The 25,916-nt window shown below is 32.5% G+C and overlaps 4 protein-coding genes across 7 annotated transcripts; 2 read left to right on the top strand and 2 right to left on the bottom strand.

Annotated features, from left to right (window-relative positions):
- Positions 1-3,271: 3,271 nt before the first annotated feature.
- On the bottom strand, positions 3,272-9,321 carry LOC105147497 (chymotrypsin-like protease CTRL-1). Its single transcript, XM_011058549.2, has 6 exons — positions 9,189-9,321; positions 6,155-6,629; positions 4,981-5,097; positions 4,272-4,613; positions 3,922-4,148; positions 3,272-3,747 (listed from the first exon to the last, which is right to left on the bottom strand). Exons 2-6 carry the CDS (start codon positions 6,261-6,263, stop codon positions 3,580-3,582), a joined length of 963 nt encoding a protein of 320 aa, XP_011056851.1. The 5' UTR covers positions 6,264-6,629; positions 9,189-9,321; the 3' UTR covers positions 3,272-3,579.
- On the top strand, positions 9,022-15,200 carry LOC105147496 (cysteine-rich hydrophobic domain-containing protein 2). Its single transcript, XM_011058548.2, has 4 exons — positions 9,022-9,670; positions 10,106-10,316; positions 10,579-10,695; positions 10,787-15,200. The coding sequence occupies exons 1-4, from the start codon at positions 9,552-9,554 to the stop codon at positions 10,835-10,837; spliced, it is 498 nt and encodes a 165-aa protein (XP_011056850.1). The 5' UTR covers positions 9,022-9,551; the 3' UTR covers positions 10,838-15,200.
- Positions 15,201-15,339: 139 nt separating this feature from the next.
- Positions 15,340-18,996, top strand: LOC105147498 (hypothetical protein). Of its 3 annotated transcripts, none has more exons than XM_087405943.1 (7): positions 15,340-15,695; positions 16,138-16,316; positions 16,418-16,562; positions 17,459-17,669; positions 17,784-17,963; positions 18,035-18,215; positions 18,426-18,996. In XM_087405943.1, the coding sequence occupies exons 2-7, from the start codon at positions 16,216-16,218 to the stop codon at positions 18,763-18,765; spliced, it is 1,158 nt and encodes a 385-aa protein (XP_087262069.1). In that variant the 5' UTR covers positions 15,340-15,695; positions 16,138-16,215; the 3' UTR covers positions 18,766-18,996. The 3 variants fall into 3 exon arrangements, with proteins under 3 accessions (XP_087262069.1, XP_011056852.1, XP_011056853.1); XM_011058550.2 differs by having other exon boundaries at positions 16,390-16,562; XM_011058551.2 differs by lacking the exon at positions 15,340-15,695 and having other exon boundaries at positions 15,702-16,316.
- Positions 18,997-19,012: 16 nt separating this feature from the next.
- On the bottom strand, positions 19,013-25,305 carry l(3)05822 (SH3 domain-containing lethal (3) 05822). 2 transcript variants are annotated; one of them, XM_011058553.2, is made up of 6 exons: positions 25,064-25,305; positions 24,320-24,401; positions 22,759-22,888; positions 21,581-22,333; positions 21,226-21,489; positions 19,013-21,153 (listed from the first exon to the last, which is right to left on the bottom strand). In XM_011058553.2, the coding sequence occupies exons 1-6, from the start codon at positions 25,083-25,085 to the stop codon at positions 21,034-21,036; spliced, it is 1,371 nt and encodes a 456-aa protein (XP_011056855.2). In that variant the 5' UTR covers positions 25,086-25,305; the 3' UTR covers positions 19,013-21,033. The 2 variants fall into 2 exon arrangements, with proteins under 2 accessions (XP_011056855.2, XP_011056856.2); XM_011058554.2 differs by having other exon boundaries at positions 24,988-25,085.
- Positions 25,306-25,916: the final 611 nt, after the last annotated feature.

The following is a 25,916-nucleotide window of genomic DNA, read 5'->3' as shown; positions in this document are numbered from 1 at the left end:
TTTTAGAATCATGGCATTTAACGTTGTTTCTCTTTCGAGATTTTGCATGTGTTGGAGCAAAAATTTTAAGTGATTTAGTTTCTCTCTCTGTGTGTAGACAATTACTCAAGAAATATTATATTTACTCAAGAAATGCATATTGAATATTAATTTTATAAATGATTGCTTTGCATGTGAGCGAGTTTATACTTTTTTAAATACTGTAATATTTATATTACTTTTTAAATATTTTTTATCCACATACTATGGATTTTATTTTAAGAATGTTTTTACAATTTCTTTGTCAGATTTAATTTCTGTTAATTAAAACAAAATTATTTGCGAAAAATATGAAAAACTAATAATACTTATTGAAACAAAGAAAGTTTGATTAATTATATATATTTGTATTCCATAGATATGTGAGCTGGATAATGGTAATATTAAAACACGGATTTAATTATTCTTGAGGAAACATAATTTAATTCTATATAGGATATAAAAGTGCATCGCGGAAGAGACGGTGTTAAGATTAAGACAAAACCAATTTTCTGATGATGTAGGCTATTAACGAGGTTAATGAGCGATGTTAAATCGTGACCAGCTACTTTCGCCACAGGAACGTGTTTATATATAACATACGTCTAGATATATTATTAACCGACACCGTCACGTATCTTTTAACGCGTAATACACAAGCTGATCTGCCTGTATTTTTCGAGTTAAGTAATTTCTAAATGGTCAAACAAATTAAAAAATTTTATTTATTCAGGTCACTTGAGATGATCTTTACATCCCAATAACGAAGTAAATGAAACTCACAGATTTCTTTACTGATTGAAAATTCACATTTAGGTTTCTAAATTTCTTTTTAGAAAATATTAAATAGATCGACACATACAAAATGATCTCATACTAATAAGTTATACATAGGACAATCAATAATTATATAACTATAGTGACTTTTAATTGGGATGTAAAAATCATTCCGGGTAATTGTTTACGCGATAAAAAATTATTGTAGATGACTATTTCAAGTTAATAAGGAAAAAGCGTCGCCTTATTCTGAATTCTAATGAAATAAAGCACAAAATATTTTTGCAAATTCTCACGACTCTCCATTTTTCGTACATAAAAGAGGAGCTAAAGAATGGTTGAAGTGCCATGGCTACATCATACACGGCCGCTTCAGCAGACCGTAAAATTGGCGTGTAAAAATGTATAAATATGGTACGCCGGCCAGTACACAAAAGCGCGCGTATTATCATCGGAATTAACCTAGTGTTCGACTGAAACACTTCTTCTTTGCAAGCACAAAGCAACGAAACCCTTTGTATCGAAAAAAGGATCCACCCTTCGTGCTAAATTGCGCTTGCCCGGCATTATATCGTAAATTACACACGCCGAGTTATTTAAAGGAATCCGGGACAGGAACGCGCGGGGATAAAGTTCTAATTATGATTTCTTTAAATTGCTAATAAGTGGTAATACGAAATGGTCCACGATCGAAGAATGTGCGATTTATATACAAATGTCATTTTGAAATCCATTGTCGTCGCGAAACGTGCTAAAGTTCTATTCTTAAACTCTAACGATTTTGATCGATATTTTATTTATTTTATTAAAAAAAAATATATTAACAAAAATTAAATTGTATATTTTGGAGCATATCTCTTTTTATTTTCCGCTTCATTTATTCGATTTTTATTTGCTTTTTAAAACCTCAGTTAAAGTTATGAAATTTTATGCAGATAAAATAATAGTGTCCAGTTCTATCTGTTTATCAATTGTACTAGTTATATAATTTCTTGGCACGATTAATAATTTTTTTGCAGTTTCTTCAATATTATTTCGTATGTCGCGAATTCGCGCCGAAGCCATTTGGAAAACAGTAATTTCGCCGGATCGTCGCCGAGGCAGGTGGTTAAACTCATTGTCAGGAAGGAACCTTCGCTACGATTTTGCGGTAATAGCCGCCCGAACAGGACAACAGAGCTCCGTTCTGCATTCGTGCCAGACAATTATAAATCGCATCTCATCACCTTTCCTCGCCTGTTTCGCCGAGATTTTTATCGGCCCCGCAATCGCGCCGGCTCTCATCCGTGACCGCTTTAATCACATTTTAACTGTGCCGAGAAGCGTCCGTGATTACTATGTACACGTCCGAAGAGGCACAGTTATACTCTCGAAGCTCGATATGCATTCTGCTGCACATGCCATCAAATAATACGACACGACGATTTGCGCGTTGCGCAAAAAAAGTCGGAAGATACGAATGATTTGCAAAATTTTGTCGTTGCTTCATTACTGACGTATGATTTTCACATTTCACGTATTATCAGCTTGTGCGTGAATAATGCAAATATTAATAGACTCATCCTAATTGATAATAAAAATGAAGAAATCTTTTTTTTTTTTTAATTGCTTGTATGTTTAGAGAAGTAAATTGTTAATCATACTTTTAATATTAATAATTGCAATTCATGCATTTCTTTACATAATGCAAATTAGTAAACAGACACGATATTTTCGAAAATCTAATAACTTCTGGCGAAAATTTTTTCTTAGAATTATTTATATAATTTTTAAAATTTTTATATAAATTTCAAAATTTGTCAGAATTTCTCTATAATATTATTTCTTAGATTTTTTTAATATGAATTTTAGAACATTTTTTTTTTTTAATATTGAAAATCAACATCTTTTCTATAGAATTTTGTATACATATAAATTCTAAAATATCGTAAGATTTTTCGCTTTATAATTTCCGAAGAAAACTCATAAAATTTGAAGAAGTTCTTAAACTTGAAAAGTATTTTATGAAGGATAAGTATGAAAAATTCTCTTAAACATATTATGAAAAATTATAACAATTTTTTTACCAAAAGATAAATATAATGTATTTATTATAAAGTAATGCTGTGATTTTTTCACGATATGTTGCATTTATTAAATGCAAATTATAAACATTGAGACAACGTCGCCATCATACGCGGACTTCAAGAACAAGAAGTGAATTAACTACATAAAATTAACAATCGATAAGATGATTCTTAATTTGACTTTTCTGCATAAAAGAGCGTATTGACAAAATTTTAAATAATCATAGAAATTTTATTTTAATTTGCTTTATATTATTATAATGTATAATAACATTATCAGACACAATGTATTGCCACTGTCGATAATATCGCGATGTTGTCTATTTTATCCTTAACGCGAAAAGGAAATATATATCCTATGAGTTTGTTACTCGACGGATAATAACTCCATGGAAATGAAGATAATAATTCGAAGACAAAAAAATCGTTTGTAATTATCTTCTATTTTAATTACAACTATTACAAGCTAAATTAGAACACATATATTTTTGCAGTAATAGATTGGAGTAAAGTTGTAATCTCTCAGGAAATACTGTACAATACCTATCATTTACAGAAAAGCACGTGAAAATAATATCTGAAGAAAACGATATATCCAAAAAAAAAAAAGAGAGAATAAGAGAAGAATAATTACAATTTTACTAAAATGACAAGGTACACTTGTGATTATCGAGAAATCCTCTAATTAAAGAAAGACACGATATCTTCACAATGTTATTTATTCGAATTGCATTCCAGTGACACGTTGAATCCAATTTGCAAATGCTGCTACTCTAGTATACACTCCTGGTCTATCGCTTGGACAATTTGCGTCTCCGTAGCTAACGATACCAATTTGTAGCGGTTGATCATCCTTTATTACAAAAAGAGGACCTCCACTATCACCCTAAGACATATCGCATTAGAATAAAATAGTTTAATGAATAACCAACTGCGAGGAATTTCAACTTATTCTTAAATTGAGTAAACATATAATTAAATTTTCTTTTTTTTTTGCGAAGTTATATTATTATTGTATTATATTATTGTTTATTTCTTTTTTTATCATTAAATTTGTTACCTGACACGCGTTTTTCCCAAGTCCTGGTTTCGTGCATATATTTCTGTAATCCACTCTCCAGTACGAGACACACTCCCGTTTTGAAATTAACGGCATTAGAGCATACATAAGTTTCTTGGTTCCTTTGCGACCGTATCCATCGCGACCCCATCCAACGACATAGGCCATCGTATCAGCCATAACTTTACCATCCTTCAGACCAGCCAGATGTATCGGTTGAATTTTTTCTAAAAATTAAAATTTCGTTGAATCGCAAAAACTATAATTCTACGATTATTATTAACAATTTTATCTTTTATATTTCTCAAGTTCTTTCGCCACGCGTTCTTCATCGACGAATATTGTTTTACCTGAAAAAGGAATGTCTTGTGGCAAGTGTAACAATCCGATATCGTTCTTGTTGAAGAAATAGTATGGATGTACGTGAGCCTGTGTCGTCATCATCGAGACTCCAGATCCCCGATTTACGTTGTAACCGATCCCGGTCTTATCAATGATTCCAAATATCACGAAAAATCTTTGTGGGTACTTGGCGATGCAATGCCCTGCGGTCAGCACCCATCTTTTCGAAATGATGGTACCGCCGCACTGAGCAACTCTCTTACCATCGATCAACCGATGCACCACGGCCATGAACGGAAATTGACCGTCGTTCGCGTAACTTCCACCGACTATCCTCTCCATTTGTTTGGCTTTTTGATGACAAAAAGATATTCACAGAGAACAGACTCTCTCAAGAAAAAGATATAAATGAAAATAAAAATATATATTGATGTATAAATATAAAAAACGCGTAAGTATAAACCCAGACAATATGCATGTCTGAAAGATCACGAATATATAATAAATCTATAATAACGCACTAAAAAATAAATTACATGATAAACCATGTTTACAAATCGAATATTATTGAAAGTATAAGTTCTCGAAAGTTTGCTTATTATATTAAATTATTATGCTTATTATATTAATTATTATTTGATTTTTTAACAAAACAAAATGATAATATCATTTTTTACTATCGAATTTTTTAATTATTAGGGACATGTTTGTACTCACTGTTCGATGCGGATAGCTGTTTATTGATCGTGATGGTACCATTATTAAAATCAATAATGATCCTTTTGTTATGAAATTTGAAATGTTGAGGCTGTTGTTGAGCATTTCTACGCGACACTGAAACAATCAAGAAAAATACGAAAGCCTTTGCACTCCACGAATTCATAGCGGACTAACGAAAAGTTTTGCGTCTCACTGCTATTTATGATTTAGTCAGTCAAGTATAACACAGATTGGAGAAACTATTTGCACGAGGTGGAAGAAATACGTTAGCCCTATAATACTTTATTTCTCTGTCATAGATAAAATTAATCGATTATTACCACCGACTCCCATATGTTTTACTTTTTTTTTTTGCCAAACTTATCATTGGATATGTGAATTATTACTATTTAAATATTTTAAAATTTTATCGAAATTATACTCTAATAAAAATATAATATTACATTTATAATTGCAATATTATATTGCAAATAATAATGCGTTTAATAATGGAATTCTCTTATTTGTGTTTGAGCACTCTTTGCTCTATTTCAAAATATTTTATTTTTTTTTTTATCAAATATATATGTTTATTTAATCCATTATATAAAAGTAACGATATAGTTTTGGTTAAACATTTCTTTTTACTGCCTTCTTTCAGTGACAAATTAAACATTATTGTGTACAACAGTTACAGGGTCGGATAATGCTAAGTTAAAAGGATAAAAGTTAAGTTAAAAAGTTAATTTTAACTTAACTTATAGTTACATTTTAGACTCTTAATTTGTAACATAATTTAATTACATTTTATATAACTATTAACTTTTAATTTGATTGTTTTTGAAGTCAATTCTTAGATACAATGCAAGAGGCTAATGAATATATAATTTAGTAATTTTATATTGTAATTAATAATCGTTACTTGTCGACAAAAATAACCAGATTCTTCAATAAATAAGCTTCAATAAATAAGAAAGCAAAAATACGAAAAATTGTGTAAAATAGTCACTCTTTCTTTTTTTTTTGATTGTTTGTGCAAGCCAAATTTAACTTTTAACTTTTTAATTACTTTTTTAGTAACTTAACTTTTAATTCAATTAATTTTATTATGGATTAATTTGTATTTTAATTAAGTTAAATCTTCAAGGCTGTTAATTTCAACTTAACTTAGTTAAAAAAAAAGTTAACTTACCCAACCCTGAATAGTTATCGTTCCGATTGCAAGTTAGCGCGTCGCCCGGAGAGAAGGTGTCGTCATTTCTGTTAATCTCAACTGTTGCATCGAATTGATTGACAATCATTCTATTGCGCTGTTGACGGTTCCGCGATTTCTAGTCGAGCGGCCGTTGCACTCTGATTGAAACGCGCTCAAAGCCGCGTAATCGAGACTCGAGAATATTTTTGCACGCACGGACAGTCTACGCGATGTAACGCGTGTGCGTGATGCGTAATGCTATGATTCATCATTTATTGTCCCAAGAACCTCACGCTGTGAAGCTGAATTGTGGACCGGACGTATTCGTCTACGACGTCCACCGTAGATTCGCGTCCGATTTCGCGTGCCGTTAAATCGCACGACTGATCGTGCTGATCCTTCTTTTCCCCTGCGAATGATGCGTTACGCAACATCGTCGGTTCTCGCTTTCTTTGCGGAGTTCGAAGTTGGCCTAAAAAACGTACAATGTAAATGAATCTTTTTGCGGATTACTTTCCATTTTAGTACATCTGTTAATATAATAATTCTATATATTTATTAAACGAACAGGAAGTAATTTATTCAAATTCCGAGGAACTATGTTCCGAATTCCGAGGACGTTTCGAGGAATTTGTGCAATGTAATGTTGCGTAATGTATTGTAGCAAGAAGTGTTTCAAGTTGTGTAAAAAGTCAAACTAAAAATTGATTATATAACATCTCCCGTAAAATTTTATTTAATTCCAATTCTATTTTACTAAATACTTATTCAGTTTAATCTTACTGAATGTGATTTTGTTATTAATTATATCGAATTAATGTTTATTTTTGGCCATTTCCAACATTACCGGCGTTGTTATTACAATGAAGCTAAATACTGATCTAATCTGTTTTCTTAGGAATTATGAAAAAAAAAATTTATGATTTAAGGAAACTTAATTTAAATTACTTTGTAACATTTCAATTTTAAGATTAATCATTTATATTTTTTATTTATTTAAAAATGAACTTATTTAGATTTATTCCTTTGGTACTTTCTCTTCTTTTTATGAAAAAGAGAATTGGAAGAGATATATTAATATAATATAATAGACACGCAATGGTCAATCAAACAATTAATAGTTAATTAATGTTAGCTAAATTAATTTGTAACTGATCTGTCATTCTTTTGTTCTTATATCTTCTATATTCAGTTTAGAAAGACACGGATAATTATTTAAAATTTTAAGTATTAATTAATCGATTGTAGACACGACCTGTAATTTTTCCAATTTTTTTTGCTTGTTATCGCACAATGTATTTTATTATCACGGACTTAATTACCGATGCTCGGTCACTTCAGCTTTCTCTAGTTATCTCGCGGTAATTAATAGATATACATTAATAGACATACAGAGTCGTTGAACCAATTTTTTTACCCTATGAGAAAATTATCGACTTCATATAATTGAATTATAACGTAGTTGCAGTCAATTATTTTCTCTGATTCAGAGAAAATACGACTCTGATTCACCCTGTATTCCGAATTATGCTTTTTGCTTTTTCATTAAAGTCATCAAGCTTAAAATTAAAGATTATAATTCCATGGTAATTTTTGAAAGTCTTTACGGAAACTAAAATAACAGAAGGAAAAGAAACAGTAGGAGACTAGAAAAGAGAAAGTATGTTTCGCATCTATCAGAGAAAGTGATTTCTCAAAAGAGATCAGATAACTTTGCAAAGAAAAAAGAAGAATATCAAAAGTTAAAAATCGATAAAAGATAGTTTTTAGAAACGAATCATATAAAATAAAATTGACACTAATATTGTATCATCTATTTTTACTGGAAAATGAATTGGAAAGTTATAAAATCTAAGTTAATGAATCCTGCTATACTATCGAAATTTTGTATTATAAATAGTTCCTTTCGCGTAGAAAGAAGTGCAGGTATTATATAATTGTTTTTTTACAGGAATCCATAAATATACAGAATATTCCCTTTGAAAGCTGCCTGTTTGCATTATTCAAATAAAATCGGGACAATGCTGATCAACATTGCAAATTGAACAAATCCCCAAATAGACTTTTGTACAAATGCGTCAATGGACACGTGATCTGTTTCAACAGATTTGTGCTAAGATGTTGCACAGAATATTTTCCATAAGGCCTATATAAATTATTATTAATAATTATCCATTATTTTATTACAGTTTGTATTAATAATATGCAGCATATATTACACATATAGTTTTTTAATAAAATTTATTATGTATATACTCTACCACGTAGCGTGACGTAGCAAAAAATTCTTTAAATCTAAAGAAATTAAACAATGAATTTTACAAAAGGGGAATCTACTGATATTCTTTTTCGCAGTGAAATATACGCGGTTGAGATGTAACGTCTGCTAGCAGTTGCGCTGCGACGCATGCGCTAAAATAGTTGCACCAGCCATCAGTTCCACTGACGGATCTATGGAGGTCATGGCCCTCTCCTTGGAATCTTTTTTTTAAAAATATAATATTTATGCAAAATGTTATAAATATTTTTAATATTTCTGAAACGGTTTAATTACGATTTTGATTCCAAAAATAATCTTTTATATAATTAATTTAATAATTTACGAAATTTCTGTAGGTAAAATATAAATATATAGATTCTATTACATTATTTTTTTATATTAATATAATTTTGAATAAAACATCTTATGAATTATGCATTTAAATAATACTTCTTTAAGGTAATGCCAATAATAATTTAAACATTTTATCTTTTCATACTTGACTTAAAAAAAAATTTTTGCTTGTGGCTCCAGTGGCCCCCGCCCTTGACAAATTTCTAGGTTCGCCAATGACTAATTCACACTATCCCCCCTTCGCGTTTGCGCGTTTGTTGGCAGACCTGAGTTGAGATTGGAGCAGGTCGGAACGGAGGAGAGGTCGTGAGCGAGCGGATCACATTACGCATATCACATCCGTACTCCGTACTATCCGCAGTGCACTGTGCATCGGTGATCGGTGAAGCTGAAACGAGTGAAGGCGATATTACGTACATAATACGCGAACGCTGGCGGTGAACGATATCGCGACTATCCTTGTCGTCGTGGTCGTCATCATCATCAAGAGTGCGTCTAGCAGCTGGCCTAGCCCGGTTTCGCGACGGAGATGATCGTCGCTCGCAATAATCGTGACGGAGCGAACGTGACGACGTGCCGGAAACTCACCGTCTCGGCGGGGATGTGAGCGAGAGGAACGCGCTCGTGAGAGCGCCGCGCGGCGTCGTCGTCGTTGACGACCAGCAACCACGACGACCTGGCCGGCTAATCGAAGGGATAAGAGACGCGCGCGCGGCAGTGTTGTTATCATTGTCGCTGAACGCGGTATATACGAGCGACTCACGTCCCAGGGGGAGCACGATGGCGGATTTCGATGCAATCTACGAGGAGGAGGAGGAACATGAACAGCATTTAGAGGGTCACTACGTCGCGATGGTGCCGGACCCGATCGTGATTCGTGGGGCTGGCAACATGACAGTGTAAGTTTCTTTCGTGGAGCGCCACTCCGAGAGCCGAGCTGCGCGTCCGAGAGGTTCTTTGTTGTCTGGAAGGACAGAGGGGGGGAAAGAAGGGGAGGGGAGGACAGAGGATTCACGATTCCACAAAGAAGAGATGCAAATAAAGCCACCTAATTTCCTTAATTTCGATGTTCTACTTGGCAACATATCCATGTCTCTCCGTTGTTGTTGTTCTTTCGATATCGTCAGCGACATCGTGTTATTTTTTTTCTCAGAAAAAAAATGTATATTTATTCATCTGCTGAACTTGTAGAATTAAATTGTTGTTTACCTTGGAGTCGAGTCAATATTTTTATTTCCATTTCGAAAGAATTTCAATGATAAGTTTCATTCAAGTTGCTAAAAAAAAACTACCATGTAAAAAAATGTTATCGATATGTGCGATTTTTCTTTCAGATTCGGTCTCAGTAACCGTTTTGAATCGGAGTTTCCCAACGGCCTCATGTCTCGCGTAGCTCCAGAAGAGTTCAAGGCGACTGTTATGAGAGTGAACAGTGTATTGAAAAAGACTTTACCTGTTAATGTTAAGTGGTTATTCTGCGGTTGTGTATGCTGTTGCTGTACTCTAGGATGTTCTCTGTGGCCTGTTATTTGCTTGAGCAAGAGGGTACGTATTAATTGTAAGAAAGTCGAATTTATAACTCTCTAAATTTTTTGGAATGGAATCTCACTCTAAAGAGTGAAAATTGATACAATTTTGAAAAAGAGTAGCTCAATTTTTGATCTTCAAGAATGAGATGTTACTCTTTAGAGAGTGAGATGCACTTTAAAAGTTTTAGAGAGTAAAGCTTATATAAGTTGAATAATGTAGTAGTATTAATTAGATTTTAATATATACATACAAGCATTAACAAGGATTATCTTTCTAGACTCAGCATTCGTTAAACAAATTGTTAGAATGGGAGAATAGTAGGCTCTACCACAAACTCGGTTTACATTGGAGACTGGCAAAACAAAGATGCGACAGCTCCTCCATGATGGAATATGTAAGGCACTATGAAATTATTAGAGTTTTAGGAAAACATTAATAGGTCTTATTTTATAATGATATTGAGTTTGGTTTTCTTGACATTACAGGTTCTTTTGATTGAATTTATTCCAAAGATTCCAATCTATAGGCCCGACTAAACAATGGGCAATCGTGCAATTAATAATATGTACAATGCAGATAATCAGCAATGTGCAATGTGCAACTGACATGCAGAGAAATACAGAGAAGATAAAGTGCCGCTACGATATAGGTACTTTTCTAGTACTTATGTAATGCATATTTTTGTAAATATTCTGGGTAGGAATGCACAGTACAATAATTCGACGTAACAGAGAATAGATCACGTTTTGATCATAGAAAGAAAAAGGCAATTGTTAATTCTTTACAATTAATTTAAACTAAAAAAATATTGCAAACTGAATGATTATTTTCTCAGAGATATTCATTATATACGTTTGGAATAGATCATAAATCAGTTTCCATATTTTTAAATTTTTTGCGCTGAAAACTACTCGACAGCTTTATTTATTAGTGTATACAGTAATTGCAAGAATAATCTCATCGTTTTTTATCCGAGTTCCTTGTAACATTTGGTTAATCTGTACTCGTCAACTAGAATTTAAGCCTTCAGGTAAGAAATTAATCTGATTCAGTACAACGAATTTATTAAAGTACAGATAACGTCAAAATGAGTCACGCTAATCAATCTGTCTAATCGTGTATAATGTTACATGCACACTCATGTACATACATACGTGTACATACATAGAAACTTATTTTAACTATAGGTTAATTTCTTACCACCGTGATATTAGAAAGTATGAAATGTAAAGCGCAACTTTACTTTCTGATACAAATTTCTCAAAATATTTTAACACGAATAAATCATCCGAAATGAAGAAGCATACGTTGCGATTAAAAGATATCGATATAGATTTTAGAAGAAATAGATAGCAATCGCTGATAAATGTAAAATATATACCGATGAGATGAAATTTTAATTGCAAAACGCATCAGTTTATAATAGGGCAAACAGTACGGAAACTGTAGAATAGCATCAGCGTAATTATTGGGCACAGAAGAACATAAGAAAATATTGTAGAAAACTGCCATGAACGAGCTCATTAATTCTTGCTTTTTAATGAAAAAAATCAACGTTATCACTTTTTATGCATATGCTGTCGCATAATTTTATGTGTCCAATCGCATGACTTTTAGAAGGAATGATCGACACTTAGCGCATGGACATTTCTGTCACATATCTGTTTTCCTTTTAAGCTAATGTTAAACTAGTCTTAAGAAGAATGATGAAATTGTTTATTAATAAATTTTAATTTTATGGATAATAATACATTTTAATTTACTTAAGTGGCACACTGCTATCACAGTACTGTTTACTCTATTCTTGTTAATATATATACGTAATATACTGTTTCTCAGATAAAAACAGGGATAGGATTACCAAAATATCAGAACAACGTCTCCCATGTAAAGGAACTTTGTTGTGTAGGCACTATTTTACATTGCAGTTTAATATGGTTCCGCACAGATATTTCTCTACTAACAACTTGTCTAATATGTGATAATGCGGCTGTTATCAGCTCCGCATTACTTTCGCACTGAAGAAAAAAAAAATTAAGCAAATTTACTCATTATCAGGCGCCCAAAACATAAAATGATTGTAGAAAAATATGCAAAAACATGTGAAAATACTGTAAGTGTTTCTGTTGCTGTTCAGTGGCTGTGATCGAGAACAAAAGACTAGTTTTGAATTTGAATGTGTATCGCAAACAATTACACATAACGCCCGTGCTTTATCTTATGCGGTTCTACATGTTAAAGCCTTTTATAGAATATCAGATTTACTCTGTTTCTCTAATATTTGTACTTATTCTGTAGAATAATTAAGTCAAAGTAACAAGCGTTTGCATTAAAGGTGTCTGTGTCATATAGATTAATAAGAATGCTCTATTGCCATATCTGATTTCAATCATACATACCATAGATATAATCCATCTATCATTAATATTTTTTAAAAATAAAGCAAACAGAGCTATTTATATAGATTCTCATTTCACTTGAGGAAAATATTATATATTATAACGATTATACTCTTAATGATCTGTTGAATAGTTGATAATATGTCAAACAATAAGCGATCATAAAAATCATATTATCATATTTTCGGACACGTGTGTACGAACGAATTGTTATACGATTATTATTTTTCCAATAATTCTACAGCGGGCAGAAGTGTACGATATTTCTGTACTGAATGTCCTAATCGATCCATTGAACAAATATTGAATTATATATAGAAATCGATATACTGTAATGGAACCATTGCATATGTGCTTTCTAAACTGAATATCGCAATCCTCTTGGTAGCGTATAATAAAATAAGGGCTGTGTTAAATTGGTCAAAGTGAGAGACGCATAATATGGTTCTAAACTATGCTTAAAAATAATTTTCGTATATTTCTAAAAATAAGATTACTTAACGTATCGACGAATAGAGGCAAATTTTATTCCGTTTGCTCGCATTTTCTTAAATACTAAATACGGTCTAATTATACTTTCTTGAAATTACACCAAGTATCAGAAAAACGTATGTAACGTTAACGCTTAGTTTGAAAGTAATATAATTACGTATACACACTTAGTTTATTAATTTATTAATACTTTAATATACAATCATTAAGGCCACGTATACTAAAAAATTAATTAAATCTCTATATGGCTTATATATGTATACATATATTATCTACGCAAGTATTTACATGATCTTTCCTTCGCATAGACCATGAACTATGTGCGCTCGGTAAAAGAAAAACTAAGGAATTGTTTTTCGTCGATGTTTTATCACTCTGCACATGTGAATATTTTTAGATATATCACAATACAAAAAAATAATAATAACATGATAATTACAATGTACAAGGAATTATAAAAACTAAATGCTTATTTCAGATACATATAAACTTTCTGTATAGATAATAAGCTATCTAGATTACAACACATGAGACGACACATAATTTATACATAGTTTGCATAGTAGACGTAGATGTACATAAATGATTAATGTTTTTATGCGCAGCTTTCCTTGGACATTTGGTTTAATGATAAAAGCCACCTTGGAAATCATGCATTTTAAACAAGTACACTTCTATCTAAGATTATTTTTCAGTTCACGTGTTGTTTTGCAGAGAAGCTCAATTAATATCATGCATGTTGAATGTATGAATGGAAATATCAAGCATCACTCGATAAAGATTCTTCGAGTTGCTCATATCATTCAATGCATCGCATTCCTTCATGGAATGTCCATCTATAAATATATAAACATATATTTACACTCTGAATTATAAAAACAAACATATACATATATTGCAAGGAGGCCAATTATCTGAAATTGGTTTACTTTTTAAATCTTTCATTTATTATTACTTGAAGGATCGAATATCACTCTAAGGAGCGGAAATATTTTTTCAGTGACACGGTTTTGTGTGTGAATTTAGATATTGACATTAAAGCGTAAGAATAATAATAATGTAAATAGGATGATGAATTTGCAAGGAAATGTATAGCGAATCAAGGTTTATAATATCGATGATTACATTGCGAAAGATCAGGGGAAAGGAATATATTTTTGATAGAAGAAAAATGTAAACGAAATGATTATCAGAAAATTTGAATATAAAATTTGGTGTTGAATTTATGTTCTAGATTAAATATTTTTTTTCTAGATTAAATATTTTTTATGCAAATTGCATATATCACGAAGATATCGAGAAGATATTGACATAACAGATTAATCGATACGAGTAAATTACATAACATCGCATATCATATTATACGTTACATTAAACTAAATACATTAGTTACATTAGATGTAACTTGCCAAAGCATTTATTTACTTAACATTTTAAAGTTGAAGTCAATAGACAAATTGTAGTTGCAATACATCCTTGGCGCAAAAGCGGCTAATAGTGAAATTATTATCAGGTTATCGTGGTTTCAACATGTGCCTTTTACTCGTGAATTTGTGTGAATCATGTAAATGTAAATATTATATATGTTAATAATATATGTTAAGAAATATATTTGTATAGAATGAGAGAGTGGTTCCTATATATAAATATATATTGCGCATAAATAAAATAACTACTCGCAAGCTCGCGATATCGTTGCACAAGATTACATGACGGATCGAAATAGCATATCATAATTTCGCAATGGATAGAAAAGTTTTCAGAGCATCATAATAATGAGATGCAGAAATGTGAGATATGAAATATACGTAATGAAATACACGTAAATATTATTTCGTAAAAAGCTTTTGATTAACAGTCGATTTAACGCGATTTATTATGTGATGACTAATTATTTTCCGCTATGATTATTTTTTATACACATCGTTTGTTAGCCGTGTAAATTTGTGTAACTGTGTTAATTGTTTTTCAGTTTGAAAATAAAACATACGGTTGTATAATAGCCGAATATATTTCAGGCTTATTGAATTCTTTTTAATCGATATTTTTTAGCAAATTAATTATAATTTTCAATGTAATTGCGGGTGTAAGCTTTTTTTACCCAGATTAAACTTCAACTGGAATTTTATATATGCATACATATATATATGTATGTATGTATATATTAATTTCGATGTTAATGTCCTCCCAGTGGAGCAACATTCAAGCAAACTGCTTACTTCGAAATTCGAATGTTAATACGTCATGTTATGATAATCGACAACAGATGCTCTGCAGCTTCTAATTAAAGAAGCCCATTGTTAGTCGTATCTGTGCTACAGGACAGATAATTCTTCTTCGAACCTAGTGTCAAAGAAGACACGAATTTAAATTCTCGATTGTTGTGCGCTCAGTGCAAGATGATTTTGATACGCAATAAAAATATCCGTGTGTTGATATTCATTGCGAGTATTCTGTCAGTGAATTCTAACGAGCTCTTCTCAGCTTACAATGTTTCCCCCAGGTAAAAATGTTCGATGATATCATCGTCTTTGAGTTTCTATTTTACGTTTTAAAGTAGTTGAGTTAAAATGATTTAAAAACTTAGAAATAAAGTAAATATATAGAAAGAAGGATTTTTCGGAAGTATTAAAAAATTTAGCTGGATCTGAAAATAATTTTGTTGAACCTTCATAATTATATTCATAGCATTCAAAATGATTGCTAGAATGTCAAGACTTTTTGCGACATTATCATCATATGGTTGAATTTGTACATAATTATTTCGATAAATTCCAACAAAATTATTTTCAGATTTGTATCTAACTAATCTATAATATTTCAGCGAAATTGTCTTCTTTCTATATATATATTTTTATTACATAATTTACTATATGATACAAGTTTTATTAATTTTTTATGTGCACATTGAATTATTGCAAATCCTATAATCCTTAAAATTTCAGAGCCGTTCCGAAGTGTTCCTTGCCAATAACAGTTTTGGATTTCATTCGCAATACTAGTCAGCTTGATTTAGAAACTAAATGGCCCTGCGAAGTACGCTCGTACTGGCTGTCTTTAAAGCCATTCGTCAAATCCGTCCGTTTTTTGCTCCGCTATGTAACGCCATTTATTATAATACTCGGTAAGAAACATCGCGATGCGCATCTTACAATTCTCGACTGTTCTCATACAATGTTGTAACCCACTTTGTATAGGTGTATTGCTAAATGCTGTATCTTTTAGTATGTTGAGCGCACCTGTGTTATGTGACTCCAATTTGTCACTTTATCTAAGCGCGCTCGCTATATCGGACAATGGAGCGTTAATATTCAATTACGCCGTCAGCGTCGCAAAATCACACTCCTCGTCCGTTAACGATCTTTTTATGGTAAATATCCTGTGTTTGATTAATTTTCTCTTGTTGCATAGTTATCGGTTCTCCTGCCACAAGAAATTCGTCCATTCAGACGGAACAAAATCAATTTGGTTGGCTCTGGTTAATAAAGATAACTATAATTTCAATTTATTCTTCAAACTGTTCCTTTCAATTGGATCAAGGTCTTCCTCAATTGATAGCCCTGAATAAATCTCAACGTCGACTGAGGAAGAGACTTTAGTAAAGGTCGAAATCTGAGGAAGTCTATCGTATGTACGCGGTGATACCAACCGAAAGGAATTGTTTGGAAATAAAGATTATTATTTCATCGGCGCCTTGAACTCGATTATTCATTCGACGTCTTGAAATTTAAATTATATATTAACAGTTTATTTTTATTGCTGCACTGGACTGCACTTTCTTTCGCTTTTGCCAAATATCAAACATCTATTTTATTTTAAATATCAAATACTTATTTTACTTTAAATGCCAAGAGTGAGCACTAGTTCAGCTGTAAAAGTAGACCTATTAACACGTAGATCGTCATGGTGATTATCTGATGTTTGATTTTTGAAATGACCTATTACTTACAATTATTATTACTTACTATTAATACATTTCTGTTTTCATTTTTTTTTTAACAAATGCTTTTCAACACATTAGTGATTAATATTTTATGAGAATATTCTCTTATTTCATATTACGCAAAGTTTTGTCGTTATATGTTAATTTGTTTATATAATAATAAAAATTCTGTGTACATGATGAAACAAAAAAAAAAGATAAAATTCCTAGGCGTGTAAATTCATTTCAACATCTCGATAAATTGTGGAATGTGAATTAAGAAGAAAATGAATTGCGAGAGAATTAAACTTTTGCACGATGCGCTCAGAATAATTTTCTTACAGAACAGCAAATTTTTATGCGGCGCGAATTCCGTGAGCATGGAACTTTTTCAATTTACGTCGACCTGGCTGATTGTCGCTCTCACGTGGACGCGTGCCATCGCCGTGATGTTTCCATTCGGAGCTCGTGATCAAACTCGCTCCGCGATTACAATTATCACCAGTCTAGTCTGCATAAGCTTCATAATATCCTTAACGAAGCTGTACTCTGGCGGTAAAGCATACATCTCATGTCACCTTTCCCCTTTGCGAGTCAATTGCGAATCACTTACGATTATATGTTACTGTTCTCTTTTCGTCAATGAATGCTGACTTACGCTGATTGTAGGATACGAAACTGACAGCGTTTTCGAATTTGTACCCTGCCAGAAGATGAAGCCATGGGGCAGCGCCATGTACTTTTACATCGCCCTGTCCACGTGGCTGCCCTTGCTTTTTATATCGATCGGCAATCTGCTACTGATCGTTCGTATGAGGAGATCTTATAAGATTCACAACGAATTAACTCGTAAGTCTTCGTCGCGATCGTTGATTACGACGTCATCGTATGGGAAGATTTAACAGCGACCTTCGCCTCAGATAATTTTAGGTACAGAAGCAACAGAACAAACAATTCAAGTAGAACGTTGTTCGTGGTATCGATAGTACATTTGATCTTGTTGCTGCCATTGGGAATTGTTGAAACGTTGGAACTTTATTGGGACGTGATTTTAATCAAATATCCTAGTAATACAGGAGAGAACGAGAGATACATACATTGGTAAAATATCTATTGAACAAAATACAGAAATTGACATTAAAAAATGTTTTCTATATTACGCTGTTTCTGAATTATTTCTTGCGTCTGAACTATTTTTTATGTAATAAATAATATTATTTATTTTTATATAATTACAATTATTATACTTCATTTTATTTTATATATATATATATATATATATAGACATCTTAATACGGCGGTATTTTTCAGGTTACAAGAGAAGATGTTACTAAAGTGGTGCCACGGCCTATTTTTTCATATATACCATTGGAATTTCGCAATAAACTTTTTTCTGTATTACCTTACAGGAAATAAATTCAGAAGTGTTGTTGCGCAAATGTTGAAAAATTATACGGATACATATCTGCCGTGCCACAAAAAAGTCTCGAGATGTAATACATGGAATAACTGTCACAAACATTTACGATCTTGCGTCACATTGCTAACGAGAACTGTTGTACGAAGCAAACAATTCAATAATATGGCAAATAATTCAATAATATTCAATAATAGAAGTAATTCCAATGAAAGAAACAGCAACGTTACCTAATTTTGTAAAAACAAAGTACATTAGGAAGAAAACTCTTTTCGATATAGGAACGTTGCATTATATGTAACTCATCATCATATATAATATATGCGTCTTAAAAGATAAATCCGACAGAAAAGATATGTAAACATTCAACTCAAACGTGATAAACCATCGTCTCTTTCTCGATTATTTTATATACATACTCGTATCTTTTTAATTGATTCCGGAAGTCGGTTCTCGAGGAGCAGATTATATTCGGGTAAAGTTATTTTTGTTTTGCAGTTTATTTTGTTTACACATGAAATGTTTACACATTAAACATTGCAAAATATCACATTGCGTATTAGGCGTCTTCTGCATAACAGCGTAATTCTTATAATTAAATAGCGATTTAATTACATGTGTAAAGATGATTTGTTATTATATTTTAACTATAACTTCCAATTTTTTCACTATCATCACTCGCCTTTTCTAGTCTTATAAACTAATGTTATGGTCCCCTATGCAGATCTTTGATGCAATCTGGGATATCATGATAATACTGTACTACAAAAATTTCGAGCAAATGGTACAAGAATAAGATGAACTACTAACAATAAGATGTAGTAAGATGTACTATTAGAACTTGTATCACTATTTTCAAATCGATATGAAATAACTTAGAGCAATATACGAAGTTCACTGCTGATTTTGTTTTTCCTAAAATTTAGTTAGTGACTTGACATGCGTTTCATAAAATATTCGAATTTAATGCATATGCTAAATTAATTGTATCAAACATAATTACACAACTTGCGTATGAGAACATGATTAAGTATACACATATACAATAATAATTACTCATTTTAACGGCAGATTAAATGAATAGTTATCTAAACTACTAACGCACTTCTCTCTCCTTCGCTTCCTCCTTCCCTCCCAATCAGTTATGCATTCACATAATATACATTTACAACTGTACCACATTGGTAACTTTTACTGAAATAAATTCTAAGACAAAAAAATACGTGTATAATACAATTATATAGACATCCAACGTATTTATTTATGTACTAATATAATCATCTTAAATTTATAATTTATTCTTAAAAGAAAATTGAATCTCAATTTATATTTATAGTTCATAAATAGGGAAAATATATCAAATAATTTCCTAACCCTTACAGCACAAAGTTGTACAAAACTTACAGCGACATTGCAGAGATTTTACAGCAATATTGCAATTTCTGTGCTGTATGGAACTTTATATATAAGATACATTAAATTCTCGAACACAATATATACAACGAAAAAAAAAAAATTTGTTTTTATGCTAGATCTCACTAAAAAACTTCCAAAATAGTATCTAAATCAGTGAAATTATCTAACGAAGACTGTTATATATATTATTTTTCATTTGATTGTTTAGAAATCTGTCTATAAAAAATGAACTTTTTAAATAACGGTTGGGAAGGAATATCTTAATCAAAATGTATTGTCCACATTCATCAATATTAACAATTTGTAAATCTTGACAGATCTGTAATTTTATGTCTTATATATAATGACACAATTTATTTAAATTATGTTTAAATATGATTATCTTCTGTATATGCCAAAAAACTTCAACTGTATGCTTGCCAAAGTATGTCCTCATATAAAATTTCCAAAACAGATTTTAAAATATTTAAAGTACATTTTCGAAAACGCAGATATACAAAAATTCTCAATTACACAATAAATAAAAAATGAAATGTAGAAATATTTTTTTTATACTATTAGAAAAATATAAGACATGTACAAAATATTTAGTGAAAATTAAACTCTCAAACATTAGATGCAAGCATAAAATCTCAAAATAAAATTAAGATAGAAACGGGATTCACTGTATATGGTTTCCGTAGTATCCTTTACAAAATATTGCAAACAGGGCTTAAAAAGTTTTAAAAAGAGTAAGCTAAATGAATTCTAGACATCACCAATCGCAGATGTTATTTTCTAATTCCTAAAGACAAATATAGCAATTACTTTCGAAAATTATGTCTATTGGAACTCGGCGACAAAAACTCGTATGCACGATTCAGTCTTTTTCAGTAAAATTTTCTAAAATTTTCTTTCTCTTTAATGATTTGTACATGATCGAAATTACATCATAAAAAATCCATTTGTACACTTTCTCTTTTTATCACTATTCTTATTAATTTGTAAAGATGTGATTAATAATTCTTAATAATGTTTGCAATACGGAGGCTCTCGAAATAGTAAATTGTTAATACACTGGATACAAAATATTTATTAAAAAAATGTTTAAATATTACGTGGAAGTCTATTTATATAATTTACTGGAAATTGTCCCCTTCTACCATTGTACTCACCGTATAACCAATCCTCCGATATCCTTGATATGACTGTAATTTTCGCTCCCTCCTGAAGTAACAAAACAATGTTAGAAACATAATAGATCTTTCATTCAATTTACTTTGCCTTAATCTTTGATACCTCAAATGACAAGTCATCGCTATTCTCTCCCGGAAAAGTGTAAAGGGCTGTGACCACATTGTCTGATAAATCTGCCAGAGGTATTTTGATATCAATGAAATTAAGCGGGAAGATTCCTTGACGATTTCCTATTCTTCCCTCCAACCAGTCATCGTTAACTTTTTTCACCAATTGTACAATGTCACCTTCTTTTAAAGCTAAGTCATCTGGATGAGTTGCGGAGAAATCGTACAGCGCAATACCGTAAGGTTCATTGGAATCTCTCTGTAAATTATCAACCAATTAATATCAATTACAAATGCATTTTATCTTCCTTTAAATACAAGCTATATAGCTTCAAGTTTACAATACTCACTTTAAAATCACTGCTAAGTTCTGCCAAATAATTCGCAGGTAATGCCGGTGGTGGAATCGTCGGCATGGGTGGCGACGGACTATCACTTTCTTCACCATCGTTGGACCATGCATTAGAGAAATGCAACGTCAACGGTTTGTTCATTGTGCTGCTACTCGAGACTGCGAAATCGATACACGTTTCCTTCGGTATCGGTTCGAGTTTCTTAAATAGTATCTTTGGTGCCGGAGGCTTAGGAGGTTTCGCTCGGATTATTGTGGGCATCGATGTAACGAAAGATTTAGAAGTGATTAGATTGGAAGGCACTTGGTTCGTTTCGCGATTGTTGGAGTTAAAGGGAAAGAGACCGCCGGCTTGAGACACGTTCGAGCAAGTATCCTCTAGAGGTCCGAATGGATCTTGCACTGTTGTTTTAGTCTGCCATGGGTCATTTTGTGCTATTTTCTTGGCGGATATACCGAAAAAGTCAAAATCATCTTCAAAGGCACTTTCTGTTTGCGATGTGTTTCCGCTGCTTGTGAATACAGATGGATTGGAGTTTCCGTCACTGCCAAAACTGTCTACACTGACACCATCACTGGAGCGTGTTGTAAATGTCGGGGATCCAGGTGGGCTGAGATCTATCAAAGATACTGCGATTGAATTCGAGGGCTGCGTTATCTGGTTTTGTAAGTGGCCACTTGGACGCAATGGAAAATGATTCTCTTGTTTCTTTCGTCCGAAGAAATTAGTCAACAGCTCCGTCGGCCTGGCCTAGTGTACAAAATAAAAATGTAGCTATTAATCGTTTATGAGAAATAACGTAAAAAAATATTTACGACTAAATTTTCTCGTGAGTGACGTGACCGGAAATATCACATTGGCAGGTCATGATACACTATTAAAATACACAGGGATAGCATATGTACTTTAATTATACTTATTGCTTATTGAAAATCTATAATTTACGTTATGTACCATACATTTTTTGTTGCAATTACTTTTAGGTCACAAAAATATCGCTATTGTTCTTTGCAGGAAGTATTTCGTTAATGGTAGTCCAGTAGAATAAGATAACGGTTATTCATACGTTTTTAGGTGATCACGTCATCGTGAATGTATTAAACTATTGCATGCATTGGGAACAGATCTGTCAAGAATTATAAGTATATAATAAATTTATAAATTACAATACTTACTGGCTTTCTCGGTTTCTGATCCTTCTGATACTGTGAGTAATTGCGATTAAATTTCGGAGGCGGTGGTCGAGGAGGTGGCTTTTTTTTCTGTCCAGGTTGCGTTGTTAGAGCTCCTCCGAATATATCGTTACTGAAAGCATACAAACGTTATCACAATAATACAGAAGCTAGATAAATTCCGAACATTGACAATCTAAATGGATTATATTATTAGGTATTTTCAAAGATAAGAGATTTATCTTTTGCAGTCAAATTTTTGTATTCATATATGGCTTTTCTTTCTTTCTTCTCAATATTTTATTATACACTTGTTTCTAGTGTAGAAAATATAATATAAATCTTATCAATAATATTGAATCATACTAACAGTACGCATCAATATTTTTACAACTTTACACAGTCAACATTATTGATATTTCAGCCCAATTTTATGTACATTGTGGATCTTACACAATCAATAATACTGTTAGTATCAACATACTGAAAATATTATTAATCATATATTGATGGATTAATGTAAAATACTGGCAGTGATCTGCATTTCTTGATTCTCAAGCATCAGTATACTTCTGTAGAAAGGGATATTACTGTAGTAATAATATTCGAGAATGAAGAAATCTGGATCACTTGCCAATATTCTAAATCAAACAAGTAAACCACATATAATCATAATATAAAAGATATGGATGCTTTCTGGCAAGAAATACAGATGATACATTGCAATCCAGTGAATTATTATGTTCTTGTTATTTCTCAATGTTAAACAAAGATGAAATGATCACTGTGTTGCACTGGCTGTGTTTATCAGAAAAAAACAACTTTAAAGGTCGTAAAAGTCTTTAATACGATTGGTCTTACCTTTAGAATCCCTTACTGATGACTCTAAATGTATAAATCAATCATATTAAAGAATCTTACAATTGCAAAGCTGCTTTCTTTGCTGAACGCAGTCACTGTGCCTCTTATTGGAAAGCACCATATGGGTTACCATGTTTACTGTTCAGATCTATTATTAGAATGCCAATGTTTCATGAATATTGCAGTTTACTCCAAGGCGAGGAGCAACCTGACACTAACTGGTTTTTCATTCCGAAGTGATATATTTAACAATGTATCAAAACACGGAGATAATACATAGCTTCTGTTCAGAAAGTATCAGTGGAAACATGAAAAATATTAACACATGATCAATAATATCAGACCTATTTTTTATTCTTGTACTAAACTACTAGAATTCTCTTTCTCGCTTTCGTCAAACATCAAACATACAGTTATCTCGCTTTAAGTTCCAAAAATGTACACTAATTCAGCCACAGAAAACAGACTCATTGTCAGTTTTTTGGTGCTGATAGTATTAAGTGCTTTCCATTTGATGACAACGATGACACGTTGACATAAGTGTATCTTTGTTAATCACTGAATGTCAAGGAAGATAGAATGATGCTCGTACCACTTGTATCATCAAATGGAAAGTACCCATTATTGATCCATGTACGCAATACACTATTACACAATGCACAGTCACAAGAAGCAGACGACCTTGCAAAACAAGACGCTCTACCTGGTGCTCCAGATCGGATCTCTCTGCGTCGTGCTCTGACCCGGAGGACGAGGCGCCGCGCGCGTCGGTATCGGCATGTCTTCTGAAAGTAACGACAGGCGAGAATAATCAGAATGGGCAGTAAGCAGCTTGGCTCTGACGCACGATCGGTTCCTCGCACACGCTGGTACGCACGCGTGTCGCACCGCACCAACACAATCACAAAGCGAGCGCACACGCGCGCGAATAAGCGTGGAGACAACGGTTACAAAAAATTTTCCAAAACAAAATGCGTGACAGACTGACGGAGGAACAGGACGAACGGACAGACGTGCGTATGCGTCTGTTGTCGCTTCGTGATTACGACGCACGATTATGCGCGATACACGCCTACTCGTCACGGATATCACAACATTCACAGCGATAAGTGAGACACAAGCCAGTCACAGCGTGCTTTATCTCTCGATTCTCGCGTCCGTTGACGATTGCGGAGCGAATGGGCAGAGCAGGGCAGAGATGGGGAGTCGGCAGACCGAGAAAAGTCAGAGTTCGTCGCGCCGCCGCGATGAGGAACGATCGGGCATTTATTGCGAGAAATAGCGCGGACGAACGGAAAACGTCGCACGCGACGGGATGGCTCGCGACGTCGCGTCCTGGTTTTCGGGACAAGGACACTGACTGTGACTCACCCGTCTTGGTCTCGATTCGTGTACCGGAAAACTATAACTCGCGGCGGCATCGACGGGCCGTTATGTTGTTACTCACCTGTTCTCATGTTCGCGGCCATGTTTCACTCGCATGTTGCACCGCAGCGACGTCCTCGTCACGGCAGTGCGTTTTTAAAGACAAGTCGCTTTCAAATTTATGCTGTCAACAACAGCTCCACAACCGCAACTCCCTTCTCAACCTTCCCTCAACCTGCCATGACGACTCGAAGTTTAAATACCTATATTGTTTTTGTTCTATTTCGTTCGTTTACTATTCTGCGCCAATGTTATTGATATTTCCATACTCGATAAAGATACACGTTATAAATTTTGTACGTTTATTATTTCAGAGTTATCTTTTTTTATAATAAAATATTTATCATTAATAAAAAATTAATAATGAATTGTAATAAAATGAATGATATTTATTCATTGAAACTTAATTTGTTATATAATATTAATTAATTGAAACTAAATGTTATCTTTGTTTTGAGAAGAACCGATTGCGGGCGAGGATCTACAAGTGCTTTAATCTGATTTTCTTTTGCGTCAAAATAAAGCGTTGCTTTGACGTTGTGACATCAGAAAAAAATTATATAAACAATCCGCACAACTTACGCAATCTAGTAAAAAAATTGAAACGTCTCGTGTATCGTAATTGTTGTCTTTAAATTAGAAAAAAATCTGACCTCTGGTCAGCCTAATTTCATTATATATACATATTTAATTTTTAAATTTCACAATAGCATTTATCACAATATTTTTAAATTATAATTTTGACAATCCCCTTTAGAACGAATTTTTGCTTAATAATTTAATATTTATCAAACATGATTTTTTTTTTTTAAGAATGTATTGCACTCATTTTTACAATAAATTATACATGTATATGGAAAAATTGTGTTTCTAAC

Source organism: Acromyrmex echinatior, chromosome 4, assembly GCF_024713525.1.
Source record: "Acromyrmex echinatior isolate Ae372 chromosome 4, ASM2471352v2, whole genome shotgun sequence".
Taxonomy (NCBI): domain Eukaryota; kingdom Metazoa; phylum Arthropoda; class Insecta; order Hymenoptera; family Formicidae; genus Acromyrmex; species Acromyrmex echinatior.
The sequence above is the reverse complement of the archived record's forward strand: the minus strand, read 5'-3'. Positions and strand labels throughout refer to the sequence as shown.